General features: G+C 42.3%; 1 protein-coding gene across 1 annotated transcript in view; it reads right to left on the bottom strand.

The window, feature by feature from the left end:
* The window catches only part of KCTD15 (potassium channel tetramerization domain containing 15), a 38459-nt gene extending 20901 nt beyond the window's left edge, over nucleotides 1-17558 (bottom strand). Inside the window, exons 1-2 of the mRNA XM_059825014.1 lie at nucleotides 17541-17558; nucleotides 15934-16109 (exon numbers count right to left, since the gene is read on the bottom strand). Coding sequence (XP_059680997.1) covers nucleotides 15934-16109; nucleotides 17541-17558 — 194 coding nt within the window. The remainder of the gene's footprint in view (nucleotides 1-15933; nucleotides 16110-17540) is intronic.
* Nucleotides 17559-18907: the final 1349 nt, after the last annotated feature.

The raw sequence follows: 18907 nt of genomic DNA, 5'->3' as shown, positions 1-18907 counted from the left end.
ACCACTCCTCCAAGACCAGGGTGAGCACCCACATTTCAGCAGGGCAGCCTCAGGTGGCAGTGAACTACAGGCATCGCCTGGCCCCATACAGGCATGGCTCAGCCCCGGACCCTTCAGTCCTGATGTCACAAGTGAACGACCACAGATATTGAAGTATAAAACTGATCTGTGAGAACCAAATGGAGATACTAAAGCCTGTACCCCAAAACCCCTCTCTCAATTTTTAAGAAGAGCATCAAGCAGTACAGTCCGATCTCAGCAGAGGGATGGCAGAGCTAACTCACAAGGTAACAGGTTTATCCATCTCCAATTCCCATAACCTTCTGTTCCTGCCTTCCAATGCTGATCCTGGAATGCCATAGGAGTTGAGCCATATGCTCGCTTTGCAGTGCTTTTAAAGGATATTATGCTCATTAACTATTAAGCACCTGAAGGAACTGCAGGATCTATTACCTAGATTTAATACTTCATATTTTGCTGTTCAGGCTAGAATATCTATTTTTGCAATAGATCAGAGCTAGTCTATATAGTATCAACATGTATTTTTAAAAGTCAATAATCCAGAAGGAACATTATCATCTACCATGCAGAATCATTCTTAGGAAGTTCTGGAAGGATTTTTTTTCTTCTTTTTATACCATCACTAAAAAGTGGAATTAGATATATAATGGATTTTGTAGTTAAAACAAAGGCATGGACAATTATGTTCTCAGTTCTCTGTTACTACCAATTAAAGTCCACTGAAGCAACAGGTAATAAAATCCACTGAAGTGGAAATTACCTATTATTTTTGAAATACCACAAAACATTCATGGTAAGGGTAAGAGATCCTACAGCTCTTTCTCTTCCGCCTGTTGCTAACAGCCTATCTCCACACTTCAGACACTTTGGCGGGTGACTTTGACGTGTAATTTCATGGAAATGTATATGTATTTTTAGATTTTGATACATGACACTTATTTTCTCATTTGTAGAGACAGTATTGCCTATACATAAATTAGCAGTTAAGACAAGAAAGTAGAAACACTAATCCCAGGTAGGGAAGCCAGTGTCTCTTCCTGCATTAAAACATTCTCTTGTAGCTAAGAGCCACCCTGGTCCTACATCCATGCAGCCAGGCATCCCATCAGGTCTTGAGGGAGGAGGAGGAGGAGTGGTCAAACAATGACAACGAGCAGACCAGCAACTATGGGAATTTAAGCTCCCATGGCCCTTGCTTTCCAGGCTTTCCATTCCCACCAGGTTTACAAGGGTATTAACCCTAAGCCCTTCACCTCGTTAGGATACTGCGATTAGGCCCATCAGCACTGGCCACTCATCCCAAATTTATCAGCAGCGTGTTTGTTCCCTGGGACTGGGCTTCTGCCACTTGTCTTGCAGGGAGTCAACAGCTCAGGAGCAAAGCACTGCTTACCCATGAGTAACGTTGGCAGAATCCAGCCCTCCATCAGGCTAATGATTTTATTTTGCCTTATTAAAGTAGCATTTGTATATTTTAGTGTGTTATTTTAACAGCTATAAACAGACTTCACTAAACAAACAGTTTCTAGTATGTTAATTGCTGTATTATGAATCCTTTCATTGCATTCAGCGCATAACCACATTTATAGGCAGGGTAAGTAGACACATACAGATAGAACGGCACTCATTCGCTACACACATCAGCATCGCACATTTATTTAAGACTTCAGTCACAAAATGCATTTGCTGTGCTTTACAAGAAAAAAACGTAATTTTCAAATACAGGTACAATTTGCATTTCTCCATTAAAAGCTCCCTACGTGCCACTGATATGGCTTGTTCTCCTTTGTAACAGGGACAGTGACAAACAGCCTCCCATTATTTTTTGATGCTTAACCACACCGTTTGCATTCATTTGGTCTGGCTGAGCTGCTCTGGAGTAACTGTGACCAGAACAGAGGCCTTGACCATGGTGGGTGTGCAGATGCATGGCAGCCCAGTGCAAGTGGAGAGGTTGCAGTTACTGTAGTTCAAGATAGGCCCGTTCTGCCACCCCTATTCCTAACAAGCAGTAACTACCTGGGGAGAGTGAGAAGGGCAGAGACTGGCTGACTTGTGTATTTTTAATAAAAGTAACCAAATAGTACTACAATTTACTATGGACCCTCAAAACACAGAACTTGTTAGTGGTAGGAGCTAAATATTATCCTTTCAGTGAAATATGCTGAAGTCCAGGTAACTGCACAGAAGTTCATACATTGTAGGTAATACCTGTCTATTTGGGAACTCCTCTCTTCATTTTAAACTGTGGACTTACATTGGAAGTTAAAGAAGCACATGTTAGCTGTACTTCCAGTACTATCATTTTTTCCAGTATAAAGTTCAGGTTACTTTTGCTCTTCTTGTGTCTTTTACTTCATTCTAACTGACCTTTTGTCTAAATAGTTGATGAAGATTAAAAATATTAATACAAATTTATATTGCTAAAAGTATCCTATTTTTGTTATGGAATTGTTCCTGCTGTTCTGATTTGAGCCTTCGAGGGTTCTTGGCCTTTCATGTTTTCTCAACGGAGAATCTACACTAAATTTTGGCCATGAAAATCAAAGCAGGAGCAAAAATTCTTTGATTTAAACAAACTCCTAAACTAGCATCTTAAGTTTCCCAGAGCGTTCCCTCGTTTCCCAAAGGTCCCAATCCTGCAAGAACTGCATTTCAGTTTGAACTCTGTGGGAGTTGTGGGCACTCAACAGAATTAAGTTGTTAATACATGAGAAGATGCACCATTCAAATAAAATATTCCTGCCTATACAAGCCTTTTCATGCTATTCCTTTAACCGTCCCTTCCGCCTAAGTCATAGTGCTATGAAGGCCCTGATGAGAACAGGGTTGCACCAAATGTCAGCTCTCTTTCACCTCACCTACCTGCTGTAACTTCAAGTGGGAGCTAACTCAGTATCTTTACTACGATTTTCAAATCTGACTGGATCTGGACATCACTTCCATTAACACCACCCTTGTACAACTGGGCATGCTGGGAGGTTGGAAAACATGCAGATACTAGTTTTATTTTAATATAAATGGGCTAAATCCTTGCTCATTGAAGTCAAGAGCGAAACTCCCACTGGGACTCAGTGAAGACAGGGAAAATTTCAAATGTAACTCATTTACCTTTCAGGGTGCGAGTCTGGCCCTCCGCATCTTTGCATGTGTGGGTGCTGTGAAACCAGTGCTTTTCAGTACACAGGAGGAGAAAGAGGCACAGATACTCAAGGGCTGCACAACCTTTTATGAAGTGCAAATGGTTACAGCTAACACATTCACTTTGGTACCTGCTGCTCGTGCAAACAGCTAGAATATTTAATCTCCTCAAGCCACAGCCCTTTACTTCTCATCCCAGACAAACAAAAGCTGAGCAGCTTTTTCCTTCGACTCTTTTATTTATTTCCAGCTCCACAGGAAAAAGTTCCCAGGCATGGGCTGCCCAGGACTCCGCAGCACTGCACTGTCTGGGATGAGCAGGAACACCAGGCACCGCTCAGTGCCCACGCCCGCCTCCGCTGTATCGGGACATGCTCCACTGCTGTGAACAGGAGTGATACCAGCCTCTCTGGGTAGTGATAAATTAGCTTTCTGCTTAAAAGAAACTGCCCACGCTTCTTGGGCAGTTGGTTGGTATGACAATTCGCTATACTGGTAAAACTCTTCTGTTGCTGAGAATGATAATATAGAGAAAAAAGGCTTATCTTACATTGTTCCTCTTATTTGCTTTTCCTGTAGCCCATCCTTCTGTCCTCCAGTGAGTAAACTACACCAATTTTGCCCTGTTCCAGAATGTAACACTGCTGCAATTATACTACTGTACACCTCCGGTACAGCTCACACCACAGCTCGCTCTGGCACAAAGACATTGTGGGGAGTTACAGGCAGACTAACTGCTTATAATTCTCTACAAGCATGTATGTGATTGGGAAGTTGCATCCAGTTCTTTCTATCCGTATTTTTGTTATCACACTTAAAATGATGAATGAATGATGCTCCTGTTTATTCTTATATTTGATTAAGCTGTACCCAACACATTTTTCCTGGCTGTTCACTTAAAGAAACTGAACGCATCCAGAACGATTTGTTAAAAAGCTATTTTGTAGGGAAAACCACCACCAAAGCCCATATATCCACACCAAGTAGAAAGACTTCTGTAACAGTTTTTGCTGGTGAGCCTGAGATGTTGGCAGACGAAAGGCAGAAGCGAAAAGGCATTTCCAGTAGGTTTTTTCTTACTGCAGCCGGAGAGCAGGGATAGAGAGGAAGCGACCCACTGACATGTCTGCTGGGAAAAGCCTGGCTCCACGGCCATTTTCCCAAAAAAAGGGGGAGCCCCTGTCTAGGGGCTACAGAGAGGGAACCACACCCGCGGAGGAGATACCAATACACCTGCTGCACAGAGGACACTTGCCCTACAGAATTAAGCTTGGCAAAAACTTTAAAATAATAAGGAAATTGTTAATGGTTGGATTCTGATGAGATACTGAGAGCTGAACCTGGCTTTTTTAAGTGACTGCAAGAGAGTCATTCTTAAATACAATACTATGGTCATGGGTTTGATTCTGGTCCCAGTGAAGTCAAGGCCAAAACATCCTTTGATTTAATTGAAAGCAGAAGCAGGCCCCCGCTTTAACCCTTGCATCTGCAAACAGAATGTAACTGGATGTGAACAGAAGAGGAGATATGTTTGGAACTGGTTACAAATCCATGTGTGATCCCCCCCCTGCCCCGTCTGTAAGATTAAAAAGCAGTCATTGAATTTTTTTCTTCATTCAACAGCAGTGTTAAGTACTACTGGCCCAAATTCAGCCCTCGTTCCCTCCCAGACAACCCCAGCACAAGAGGACCCAGTTTCTCTATTGTCAGCTACTGGTTCCCATGGCGTTCCACCAGCCAAATTTGTCCATGAAATTGTATGTAAGTTTTGCAATGGCAGAATTCAGGCAGCGGTCTCCCGGAAGGCACACCACATTCCCCAAATGCCAAAGCTGCAGTCTTTGGTGTAAATTGTACTGGTACAACTCGTTGGCATAACACAGCATGACACCAAAGAGGTTAAAAAGAGTCCCTGGTTTTCACTGTCTGCTTTCTCAAGAAAGAGATTTGCTGCTGCAAAAGCGTCTACCAGATCTAAACGAATTACCTGCAGCACTGGTAGCATCTGCACTCCATTAGGAGAGAGGCGTAACGGGAGCCTGCCCTTTGGACTGGGATTCCTTCAGCGTTTCAGCTTTACGGTGCAAATCTCAGTTTCCAATGCTTGCCAAATGATCCCTTCTCAGTCTGACCAAGAGTAACGGTGCAAATGCTGCATAATAGCTTCCCAGCATCCACGTGCAGGACTCCTTTCAGGGTTTGCTTTATGTGGTCCTCAGCAGATAAAAAAGCAGCAATTTTAGCCTTTGAACGCATACCATACTGCAGTAGAGTGAAATCAACACAGTACAGGTGAATACTGGAATGCCTCTGCTCAGCCTATCTGTCCTGGTGCCCAGCTCTGACAGGCAGGCAGTCATCACAGCGACTGCATCAATACGGAATGCAATCGTGCACGCATGCGACACCAATAGCCATCCTGCCTGGCAGAGTTTCAAGCGAGAGCAAATCAGGTAAAAATAAAAACCAAATTACTCTGAAATGTTTACAGGTGTCATTCCTTTTTTAAGCATCACAAGATTGAGGTACATGCTAATCACAGCAGATGAGGTGAAGGAGTAGGGATTTTGGTGGACAGAGCATGGAGATATGAGTTTATAACTCTGGAGTTTAATTCCAGCTCTGCAGCTTCTCCCAGCTATCAAATCGGGTTAGGAGGGCCACCAACCTGGTGTAATTCTGTATCAATGGAGTTATACCAGGGATGAGAGTGATTGCCAATACTTACCTGTTTCAGTCACCAGATTATGCATTTAATGTCAGTACAGCACAAGGGAACAAGCTGATGTGCTGCAAGGACTAGGTGTACTCATCAGTTTATTACTTTTCACGTAACAGAGAAACTTGGCAAAGTCAATGTGGCTAGCAGCAGCATGGGGCATGACCTGTGTCACCTACAGCCTGGCGTCCTCCACGCCATCTTGTTACTCTGTGCTTGAGAGATCTAGCCTCCTTTATGCTTTCACACATGAATCCTGTGTTGCATGCCTGCGTATTTCTATTTAAATATGCACTTTGTTCTTAAAGATTTTATTAACCCATTAATAGATTCATTCTGATGTCAGGTACACAGGTCTGAATTTGGAGTAACTCCTTCAAAACCAGTGGAGTCATCTCTTTGGGAAGGCCATCTGACCAGGACAGGTACATGCACACACCCATAAGTGCACAATGCTTTGTCTTCATTTGCCTGTTGGTTTTACACCTTCAGATGTTTTCGAGAGAGAGTACTGTGACTACCCAGCAGAAGCATCTTACTACAATGTTCAGGTTCTCCTAACTCCTCTCCACACATAACATCAATATACATCCCTGGTGTAACTCCACAGAGGTCAAGAGGGTTCCACTAGGGATTATTTTGGCCAGGTTTATTATTAGGGCAGTTTTCTAAAAGAATAGAGCTTATTTTATTTCCATTTAAGCTTACGGTAAAACTCTCATTAACTTCACTGGAAGAGAGATTTGGCCCAACATACCAATATCCAAACCACCTCCATTTATTTCAGTGAAAGTAGGCAAGGAATTAATAAGGTCCAATGTATTTTTAAATCTTAGATTTCATAAACGATCACAAGCATGTAGGTCACAATATATACACAGAACGACACCTACAACAACCATCAGTGGGATCATTAAAATAATTAAGTTAGGCCTAGAGACAAATTCATTTCATAACATGTTCCTTACAAAACAGATACCCCCTTGCTTCATAATCTAGAGAGTCTGTTTTATACTTCCTAAGTAGTTCATGAAATATCCCCCTAAGCAGACCAGGTCTACTTGCCATTGCAGGGTCTTTATAAATCAAAAGACAAACACCAGTGACGTGTATTCAAAGACCAAATATGAAAAGGTAATGCTTCATCTGCCCCACTGGTACAGTGGTTAGCTGTGACCTCTGGACACAATTTCCAGTAAAAAGCTACCAAATCTGCATTTTTATGTAACTCCTCTCCACGCGATGAGGGAGCTGGATGCACAGCACATGAAGAAGCAATCAATAAAGGAGATTTCCCTTTGCTTTAGGAGTAAAGCTGCTACAGCTGTGAACCTCAGCCCAGGTGCAGTACTTTACACCATGCTCATCGGCAGGAAACAGCCTCCACTAGCAGCACATAAAAAGGAGGAGACAAGTTGCTTCTATAGTATTCCATGGGAGTGGTTTTTCCAAATATGCTGCTAATGCTTTTTCATGTTACAGCCCTGAAAATGACTGCCGAAAAACTCTTAAATTGTGCTGCTGGCACCAAAGTGCCCTGTCAGGTGAGTGGTAAGCAAAAGTAGCAATGAAAGAAATTGCAAAGTACTTGACCAACTAACCTCACAAACTGCTAGAGAGTGCTAAACCAGAAAAAAAAAAGAAAGTTTAATTTTTGGTCTCCTTGTCTGCTGGCTTCTCTTTATGAGTTTTAATAAACCAGACTAGTTTTCAACCTGTTGTAAGCGGGAAGGGTGGGAATTACTAATGTACTAAGTGTAACTCAGCTACAGTCGTGTTATCATTGCAGAAGAAGAAAGGGAAGAGTAGAAAATGAGACAAGTTCAGCTGGGATTTGCACCGAAGGTACTGGAGACCATGTTCAACGTTCGTCTTCTGGACTCCTCTCAGAGGCCGTAAGGGACATCCCTCCTGACCACAGCCAGGCTGCATGAGCTGCACGGAGATGCCTGCTCTTCCTTTTGACTAGCTGAGCTGAATAAGCTAGTATCTGGGTAGGAATGTGCCATTTTCTCAAAATCAGGTTTTTTGAACAGCCTGTGCCAGGCACAGCACCACAGCCATGATTTTATTTCTGTAAGTCAGATGAGTGTTTGCTATGTTATCCTCTCCATGACTAGCTTGGTCTGCCCCTTCCTAGATGCTGTAATACCCATTTATGCCTAGAACTCCACACAACCCAGGCTGTATATGTATACAGAGAAACAATAATTTCCAAAAAAGTGTTCATCAGAGACTAGCTAAGCAATATTTTCTTGTACATTTTGTCAAATATTCCAAGTAAAGACAGAAATAATTCATTCATCGACAGGGTCCAATCTCAGCACCCAATTACAGTAAGATTTGTACTCCCAAAGGGTAAACTCTGCTTTCCTCACCAGAGCCTGCGGGCAGTCCCCGGGAAGCAGCTGTGCTGGGCAAGGCAGCGGTTATAAAGTCCAGTAAGGAGTAAACACCTTTATCACAGCAGACAGCTCAGCTCTGTTGTGGCTCTCTACAGGAGCTCCCTACATGCCAGTTAGCAGGAGATCCTGGAGAGGTGGACACAGAGAGGTCTGAAGAATCAGTTTCCATATAAATTTCTTCCCTCCCGTCTCCCCAAACCACTGGAGTGAAGGGTTAGGGTTACAGGGACTACTCTACCATCAAAGCTACTGCTCCAGCTATGCAACTATAGCCCTGGGTAACGTAATGTGGGGAAACCTGCTATCATGGTGTGCTTCCATGGGTTCTGCCAGACCCTGAATCCAGGACTTTTTCCCATTAGTGAAAGCTAGAGACAGGGTATCTAACATCATCGTTCCCAGCTGTAATTAAATCCCTGTTACAGATTACTTCTGTTTTCCATGGTGGCCAAGCCATGCGCCCCTCCTCTGGCACAGGTCATGCTCTGGTGCTCAGACCTGGGACTGGTGCGACTCCTGCAGTAGTGGCTCTGGCCAGTCTGTCTGCAAAAGGAAACGGTTCCTCACCTCCACCCACTGTGCTCTGCCCTCCACACTGCCTGGGAGTTGTGTTGGATGTGTCCTAGCAGCAACACGCATCTGCCCATAGGAATGAATGCTTCACACCTTTCCCAGAGCTTATCAAAGTGCTGCACAGACTTGTGTGACCTCAGCCACGCAGCACCCATACGAAACAGCCATACTTGGCTTTGCGGATGGGGAAAGACTGGTTCATTTTACACTATCTGGTTCAGCAGCCTGGCACTGAGAGTTCCTTCTCTTGCTCCAGCTCCCACTCTGGCAACTGCAACATCCACAGGCAGACTGGGGGGAGACAGATGATGGGAAGGGGAAAGGTCCATTTTAAGGTTTTTTTCCTTAGGAATTTTGCTGGCCAAAATTCCCTCACAAACCGAAGCAAGATTTGCCTGGTCAACAACCAAGTAAGAAAAACTCAAAAGATTTCTCTCTATATTGCAGGTGCATGAAATGAAACAGAAAATTTTTTTAATCTCCATGAAAATTCTTATGTTAATTTAGAAAAGGTGCTGCATATAACTAAAACCTCTGGTTTTCGTCTCCTTTACTTGTTCTCATCTGCAGCATACACCTGATTGCCTTAAACAACGGCAGAGCCTCAGGGAGCCCTGGCAGGCTCACCCCTCTCTGCAGAGCTGCCACGCCGGTGTGCAGTTCCGTTATGGGTGCACAGTGCTCATGCACCGTGCCCATAAACTGCATCTCTGAGCATTTGTAACATGCAGGAAAAACACTTGCTCCTGCCTTTTCAGGTGTTTTGCTTTAAAGTCTGTGTATGGTTTAAGTTCACAATACCTATTAAAATTAATGAGCTTTGCACTGCAGCTCACATGCAGGTGCATTTTCTAGCGCTTTGCCTGAACGTGGGCTGCTGGCTCTGACTCAGAAACTCTCTGCCTTTTGGGTAATATACAACACTTCATAGCCCGCGAGTGTCAAGAGCCTGCTGTCACCCCACAAACAGGGTGCTCAACAACTGACCTTGGTGGGAAAAGTGGTACCTTACGAAGCGTGAAATGTGCCATGGCAGCATGCTTGCCTATGTCCTTCACTGTGCTTAAAACAGAGTCACTTAGCAGGTGTGCAGGGATGACAGAGGGAATGAAGAGGGACAAGACACTATACAGATGCTGGGTGGGTGAGCAGCATGGAATGGCAGTGGCATGGAGAGGTTTGGGAGACTCCTCAGTCAGGATGAATGCTACTCATGCCGCAGTGGTGCAGGACTGCCTTGGCATGGGGCTGGCAAGAGGCTGTGCTGGCCCAGGAGAGCTGATAGCACTTCTGCTCCAAACTGGAATCCTGCCCTCGAATGTGCTGTGCTTTCGCAGCCACCAACAATCTCCGGTTATGAACAAATCTGGTCTTCACTCCACTTAACCTGTCCGGAGTACAGGCCTTGCTTAAGGACTGATTTACACCCTAACTGCCAGCATGGGGTAAGCAACAAAATTTGCTAATTGGATACTGTTTTCAGGCAATAACATCAATAATACACAGATCTGATGAGAAATTAGCAAATAAGTTATTATAAGAGTGACACTGGATTGATCCTACATGAGCAAGAAATGCGAGATGTTCTCAGGTATGCTAAGTCTGGAGAACTATATATATCCTAAACACATCTGAATTAAGAATTTCCCTGCTCCCTCCCAAGAAGTGCAGAGCAGGACCCAGTACAGAGCCCTTAGTGTGAAGGATAATGTGGAAAATCTGTCTTGTAGGTCTTGGTAGCAGGTGTGTTTGAGCTTATGAAATCACTGTATCTGGCTATACAGGGTCAGCAATCACGTTCTGTCAGGAACAATAGAGGGGTCCTAAAACTTGGCCAAGAGCATTCCCCTGAACTCAGTCCAGCTCAGTGTGGCTGCAGAAAAGGGGGGGAGAAGCAGAAGATCTCAGGTGTCAGTGCTGAGCTCCAGCAACCAGAGAGATGGAGGTGCTGGAAGAAAAGGTAGGGGAATTAAAAACCAGAGATACCTACAGAGTAGCCAGAATCAGAAGGTTATGCTTGGTAGGAGAGCTTGTCTAAGGGTGGGTTTATACAAGAATGACAGTTTGTTTTGACAAGAAACATTCAGAGAAGACACATGCTTTAGGGGCCTCCTTTGTAAATCACAAAGAAGTCCATGGGTTTAGAGGAAAGTGAGGCAGGGATATGCCTGGAAAACTCTTACTATGTCTTCTAACAGCTAAGGTTGTTCATTTCTGAAACAGTAATAAAGCTTGCGTTGGTTTTCTTTGGAGGACAGAGCCTCTACAGAAGGGGGTGGTAAAGCCCAGGTGCCCCAAAAACTGAGATCAGGACGTGCACTATGTTAGCAGTGGCTCAGCGTGCCTTGGGCCGCGGGGCCAAAAAGCTCCATTTTCCTGACGAGGAAAGGCTGGGAGCAGAGAGGGCCCAAACATGGTGCACTACAAACTGTCAGGGGGAGGCTCCCTGGGGTCTGTGTACCCACACTATTCCCACCTAGACGTCAATTAAAATTATATTCCTGTTTGCTTTTGTCACATGACTAACGCCATGGAAAGCATGAGCTTTTATAAATATATTTCGAACAAAAGAACATACCTATCTTTAATAGGGGGTTATATAACAAATACTAATTAACCAAGAATGTAAGGTAAATATATTTACCTTTTGTAGCAGAACAACTCACGAAGAGCTCACAGCAATTCTCTGAGTTAAAAACACCATTCAGGTTGCGAAAAGGACAGGCTTCTGATGAAAAATCTTGGTTCTGCTTTCTAACGGAAATTCAAAGTGATATCAAAATTTCCAGTGAAATCGAGAAGCTGGGGCTTGCTGTGGTATACAGGGATTTGGAACTTCTACTTCTTTTCCACTTGAAGTCAATGAGACATCTGCCACTGAGTTCAGCGGGAGTAAGACTGGAGGATCTGGCAATGTCTTTGGGTATTCCTGCCTGCACGTTAGGAGCTTGGACATTGGGTGTGGGTTTGTTTTTTAAATGTAAGAATTGTCTCACTCCCTTGGATAAATACAATTTGCAACTCACTTTATAGATGTGCTAGAGCTTTTGCAGCCTTTACAATCTGTCACATAAATCCGTATTCAAGTGTCAATGTGCGAAGGGACTACTTCAGAGGTCCTCTGGGTGAAAACATGAATGGAATTTCTAGAGGAAATGCTCTCAAAGATGAATAAATTTGTCTACTTAGCCAGTTACTTTATAAATAAAATGTTGATGGTCACTAGACTAAATTCAACAGTTTTTTTTTCTTTCTACCTGTAACTCACGACTAGCAGAGTTAAGTTGAGTTCTCCACCAAACTGTGGGAGAACTTGCTGAAAATAAACTATTGAAATTGAGCCTCAGATCCAGGTAAGACAACATCAGCCTCCTTGTACCTCCAAAGCTTGTTAACTTTAATGGCAATTTTGGGTATGCACGGAAAGCAGCCTCAAGTAGCTACAGGAAGAAGGATTAATAATATTATTTCTGAGGCAATTTCCATGACCACCATCATTATGCTGTTGGTGATGACAATTTCTTTTATGTTTCTCATTTTCCTTGCCTTTCACCCTCTGAAAGGCCAGCTTTCTTTCTCGTATGGTGTTTCATTCAAAAAGCCAACTGGAAAGGTGTGTAAGAGTAGTGCGTAAGGTGTGCATGAGTGGTTTAGAAACCATCTCTGACAGTGGCTGTTTAACCCCCTTCTTCTTTGTCACACCAGTTGTGTGCTGCTTGTTTTCTCCTTTTTAGATGAGAGAATTTATGTAGCCCATAAAAATTTACTGGAAAGAGGGCGTCTACCCCCTTCAATGCCTAATCTGGCACCCTTACTTACGCAAATTTAATCAATGGACAAATGCTCTTCTCACAGCAGCTGCGCTAATGCAAACAACTTCAAAGACTTTGTCAAAGTTGCTCTGAAACAACTCTGGGATCACTGAAATGCAAGATTTGGCCTCTGACTTCACATTACCAGCCACTCACTCATGTAAGACAGACTTCCAGAATTGGGTCCTTTCTCTCCCCGCATTAGAGCCAACCACGTAACTTGGGAACAGCCAAGCAGAGCCAGCTGAGTGGGCTGAGCACAGTCAATCCTAACAAATTAAAATAAGAAATGTATCACGCTGCCTGCTGTCAGGTGTAATTTATATCATACCAGAGGGGTGACTGGAGAGCAGGTATAGGCAGGAACTGGTCATACCTATACTTGCTCCTGCTGGGCCTGATCTGGCAAGCTGCTGGGAACTCTTCCCTCCCATTGAAGCCAACGTGACCCGAGTTTGTTTAGGACCCAACAGGATTGGGCCTCCTCAAAATACTATGGAAGGATAAACATGATTTGATGGTTTATTTTTTTCTGTTTTCCATTAGCATGTGATGTCTCTGTGTATGCATACCCTGATTGTATTTATACACATGCTCACAATCTGTATGTGTCCTTAAACATACATGTACACTATATACTACAAGCTAAAAGCCTACACAGGATTTTGGAGCACAGAAAAAGAAAGAGAGATTGTAACACAAATAAACAGGAAGTTTATTCCCACAGCTTTCAATTTTAGTCAGCGCAAGCTGTTTTATGTGACTGGAGCTAAGATTTAGCAAAGCATTTCAGCATACACTTACGTCTTTTGCTGAAATACAACCTACAAATTTGTTTGATTTCTTAGATTTGAAGCTTTTAAACTCACGCTCAAACCAAGAGTTTAATATGCTGTCCAAAATAATCCAGAAAGCTCCACGTGCCGATGGGTACGGCCATGCCTCTGTATGTGGCCATGCACGTTATCTGTGAGCATAAGCTAACAGTGCTCTGGCATTATTTCCAGATGTCTCGCTCAGAAAAGCTATCTCCTTCCTCCTGCACCTGTGAGAGACGCAGGATTGCTCTCCCAGCCAGACCACTGCGAAGACAGTCTGTGCCTTACAGAAGATACACACCAGGGCAGCGAAGCACCATCAGGAGCTCCAACCACCCCCACTGAAATTAACTAACTGCAAGTACTTTGCCTTAACCAGGAATGAGAGCAGGCCAGACTCAATGGGGGGTAATCAACCAAGTCTACTAGGTAGCACTGCAGAAAAACAAATTTTAAAAAAAAAAGGAAAAAATAATAAATTAGGGTGTACACTTCATCCAGCTTCATAACGTATGTAGCGGTATGTCCTACTTGGGATGCTGGTGAAGGGTTATCTTTTGCTATAAAAATATATGTGATTTACAGGTCTCATCCTGTAAGCTCTTACTCCAGTGAGAACTGAAGTTTGAGCAGCTGAAAAAGCATTCAAGCCTTATGAGATAACACAGCAATACAAATGAAAGACAGTACACAGCAAAACATCAGGCAGCACATGAGCTCTGGTCAGTCACAGTTTTGTACTTTCAATTTAAACAAAGTACGAGATCTGAAGAAATATGCTTTTGTTATTTATCAAACAGGGAAAAAAAAAAGGTTTTCGATCAGTACTCTATTGTCTTTAAATAAAATCTGTGAATTTATGTATATTCTCCCAAAGCTTCCATAACTGAAGCTTTTATTAAGTAAGTCTGATATGGGGCATATTTTAAAAACAGTGTCAGCAGTGATATTTTAAAATGTGGAAACAGATGTGCTACTCTATTACAACTGCTGAATCTTCTCTGTATTTTTTTATATTATGAAGTGTTTGTCTGCTTCTCTGTTATAAATCTCTCCCCACTGATGATTAAAGTAGTACCACATAGACATCATTAAACAGACACTGTCCAGAAAAATCATACTGTTTTAGTCTGACCATAAAGTATAGGTATTTTAATAATTGTTTCTTTTCCACAGAGAATTTCAGCAGCTCCCTTTCCTTGGAATGAAATCACAGCCATACGCTTTATGACATCAGAGGCATTTCAAGGTGTCTCCATAAATGTCATTTATTGCTTGGGAACCTGCCAAATCTGTGAAAAAATCCCTAGTTCTTTTAAAGGAAAAATCTTCAAATGAAACTGGAGCTTTACGCTGGTTGTCATACCAAAAAAAAAATCTACCCCTTAAGAAAATACTGACCATGCAGGTAGCAAAACCTCTGGCAACAAAACCTGCTGACCTGGGATCTGGTTTGGTTTTGAGTCAATAGTGCCTCCTTTAACCAGTCTGCTGGGCACCCTGACACTGCACATTCACATGTTCTCTCGGTTACGTATGAGGCACTTACCTACCCTTCTGAAAAATAAGCAGTCTGAATGACAAAAAGCTGAATTGGTTTAGTGATCATAACTGTAAATCAAAATCAGGTATGTCTTAACATACTGCTCCAATGAATGTGCTTTAACCCTTAACACAGCGGTCCCTTCCACACTACTGTCATAGGCCTGATGCTGCCCAGGATCCCCCATCCTCCACAGTGCCCAGTACCCTGCGGGACTGGGAGCTGGGCAAATCATAAACATGTCATATACACAAATATCCTCTCATGCCACATCTACTCATAATTTGGCATATCTGGAGTCTACTCTGAGATAATACTGGCCAAAGCTAAAAAAATCTTGCCAGACATGTCACCAACCTGTCCAGCAGAAATCAGCTACCTTTAAGCATGCAAAGACTCAATCCAATCTGCAGCTGCAAGCAGACAGAGCAGGACGGCCGGCCCCTGCCCAAAGGAAATGACCACTGACACTGAGGCACACAGCTACCCCTGAGGCTAGGATTTTGGCTGGCCAACAGAAGCAGCCATTAGTCCCAGTGTAAGAGAGCCATTCTGTATTCTTAAGGAAGAAAAAAAGGATTTTTTCCCCCCTAAATCTGAAAGAAAGAAGTTGCTTGGTACAGTTGGAAGTAACCTAGGGCAGCACACCAACAGGTGCTTCAAACGTACTGGCAGAGTGCACAAGACGTTGAGAGAGAAAATGAATAATACATAAATTTTACAGGCTTTTTTTTCTGTAGAACCCCAGCGAAGTTACTGTATAAATCGGAAACCGAATTATTCATAACTGGTGAATATATAATAAATCGTATTTCGCATTGAAATATTCCTCACAGGTACATGCCTCTTCCCATGCAATGAACAGAAATGGGCAGCGAGTCTGAAAACACCAAGGTCTTACCTGGAGTCTGGGTACTTTGTCAAGGTAGCCAGGCTGCTGGTGTACATGTGTCCTCCTACATCGATGTGCACGGGAGCGTTCGACTTGGTGAGTTGAGCTGGGAGAGGAATTCCTTGAGCAGCCAGAGGAGAAACCGGGGACCGTGTTAGAGACAGACGGGACATGCTTCTTCCCTCCTGCAAAGGGAAGGCACAAAAGAACAGTTTCTCTTAAATGTAGCAGTGTGTTACCTTTCTTTCCAGTGTGATCACAGATCTAATCAGATCATTTTTGCATCTGCCTGATCACATATTCAGCTAACAAATTATTGCCACCACTATAATTAAGTGTATTTGCATCATTTTCTTCAAAGTACCAGAGGGGAAGAGAAAGATGCTTATTAGCAATAAGAAATCAAGAAAAAAATTTTTCAAGGTGTCAGCCTCAAGGGGCATAAAACAAACTGCAAAATTCTAATTAAAGGTCGCGGGCTTATGTGTTAGATGTGAAATATCCCCTGACAAACGAATAACCAATTTGTGAATTGGGATTCAGGGGTTTTTGCAAGTTTGTCTCAGTAACAAGACACCTCTAAATTAGTGACTTCCTCAGTACCTAAGGCATTTAGTTTATACATGTAGTAAATTTCACATCAAACTAAGATCAATTTTCTGGTTTATTTTCGATAATTGTGAAATAAATGGATAACTTTCAGTTAAGCCTTAATATTAGATATAAAGAACTAATAATAAGCTTTCAAACTGAAAGCCGTTCATACCTGGAAGCAGTGAAAACAGGAAGATATATAAACTGACCCATGCTTTCATGACAAGACACGTTAGAAATTACTGTACAATCTGGCATGTGAAATTACAAAATCAACAATCCACCAAATGTTTACTGTCCTAAAAATATTTGAAAATTAGTGAAATTTCTGCACTGAGTCCAAAAATCTTCAGCTGACGTACAAAGCAAAAAATACTGAAATGTCTTAAAAACGAACAGGACAACCATAGCAAAAGAAAATTCCTCAATTCTCTTCTGGAAGAAAAGCACAGCTTATTCTGCCTGAAACGTGTGTCTCAAAGCTGATTTCAGTTAAATCGGTATAGACGGCATACATGTCAAACGGAAAAAAAACCTTTTATAAAAGTTTAAGAAAACGTCCATCCATTCTCCCCCTCATGGGTAAAGCGACATATGCAAAACATTAGAGTCGAAGACATTTCTGAATATAATCTAATTTTCTTGGTATTTTGTTCTGCAAGCATGCTACCAAGCATCCAGGCTCTTCCTTACATCTGACAAGCACTTTACATGCAGCATTGCAAAGTGAATTCCCATCTCTCCCACATTACTTTGACAATGTTTCTCAGAAATCTAAAGCTCGTCTCGCCTTTCTCTTAGCAGAATTTTGCAGAAGATGCCTGGCTACGCCACTCGATGAACATACAATTAGCAACATTCTATGTAAAAAAAAAAAATATTCTGAGCTATATAGAAAGGAATTGAAAATTCTTAATACATCTGGACAGCTTCACAAAGTCATCACAACATCTCCATTTACTGTATCTCATCTTGGTTAGCTCCTAAGAATTTCCTGCATCTACAGCACAGAAATACATCACCCCATTATGAATCCACATCCTTTTCTCTTCGGAGGCTGGATGGACATCTGCACTGAACACGAAGCAAATACCAACTCTGTCCTAGGACTTCTGTGTCAGCCGATGTGAAATTGGGCATTAACATTTTTACTACAGCACCACCTTCAAGGAAAGTGATTGAATCCTTTCATGACTGAAGACGTTGCTTTCTTGTTTCCCACAAGAGCCTGTTGTGGGCAATCTTCAGTAAATATGTCATACAGCATAAATAAAAGAACTAACTTTTAAAAACAACTTAGTATGCAAGTACCTACAGTGTTTTAGCGACGTGTTTACTAATCTGCGAGTGCCTCATCCGTCTGCCAACACAAAGGTTTTTTTTTTTTTCTTACCAAGGAGCACTGTAAACTCATGTTCACTCTCTACTCCTTCACTTAAATGAAAGGGTCAGAAGATCCAGGCTGAATGTCAACCCTGTCTTTGTTCAGACCCCAACTATTATCACTAATGATAAAGGTACAGACCTCTCGCGGTACAGAGCTGCCTTAGAAATAAATCTCACGCAGTTCCACAAAACAAGTGCCTAATTAGGGCTCATCTGCACCCCTTGTTACAATTTCCAAATGAAATCAAAGGACTTCCAGTCCTCTGTAAACGTGTCTTACATTTAACCATTTGTCTTGAAATACAGACTTCAATTTTAAAATATGCACAGATAGCTAAAGATCAAGTGATCTGAATCTATTTGTGCATATTTAAACACTGCTGCTATCTTAGGATTTTGTTTAATGTTAGTATACCAGTAAATTCCTTGATCTGTAAAGAGTCTGAGATTCTCAGTGAGGCCATACTCACACAGTAGATATTTAATTTATACTATTCACTGGAGGGACCTTTTGAACAATCCTCTGCTTTTGGCATCTCTCAGCTAGAGCATGTGTTGAAAAAACACTTAATTATAGAAAATCATTGGAAAGCGTAAAATAGTTCTCAAACTTTTATGGCTTTTCATACTTATTGAGGGTGCCACTGGCTTTTTGGGGGAGGGGAGCAGAAGGGGAATTAAAACACAGGCTTTTCCCCTGGTTGGAGAGGATTCGTATTAAAAAACGAATCCAGCGTTTTCATTAAAGTTGTGGAATTCGATCATTTTCATATGAGCAAATTATCAAGGGGCATAATTGCTAAGCACTACATAAAGGGCACTGAAAACACTCCTATTGCTCCAAAAAAATAAATACCCCTATTTCTTAAGGTACTGTAACCCAATTTCTAATGACTCCTTCCTCTTCTTAATGTAAAACGCAGCTAAAATTCATCACACTGAGTAATGTACTTATTTTATGCACAAAGCAAAATCCTAAATGTATTTATCCAGTGGAAGTCTT

Source organism: Gavia stellata, chromosome 15, assembly GCF_030936135.1.
Source record: "Gavia stellata isolate bGavSte3 chromosome 15, bGavSte3.hap2, whole genome shotgun sequence".
Taxonomy (NCBI): domain Eukaryota; kingdom Metazoa; phylum Chordata; class Aves; order Gaviiformes; family Gaviidae; genus Gavia; species Gavia stellata.
The sequence above is the reverse complement of the archived record's forward strand: the minus strand, read 5'-3'. Positions and strand labels throughout refer to the sequence as shown.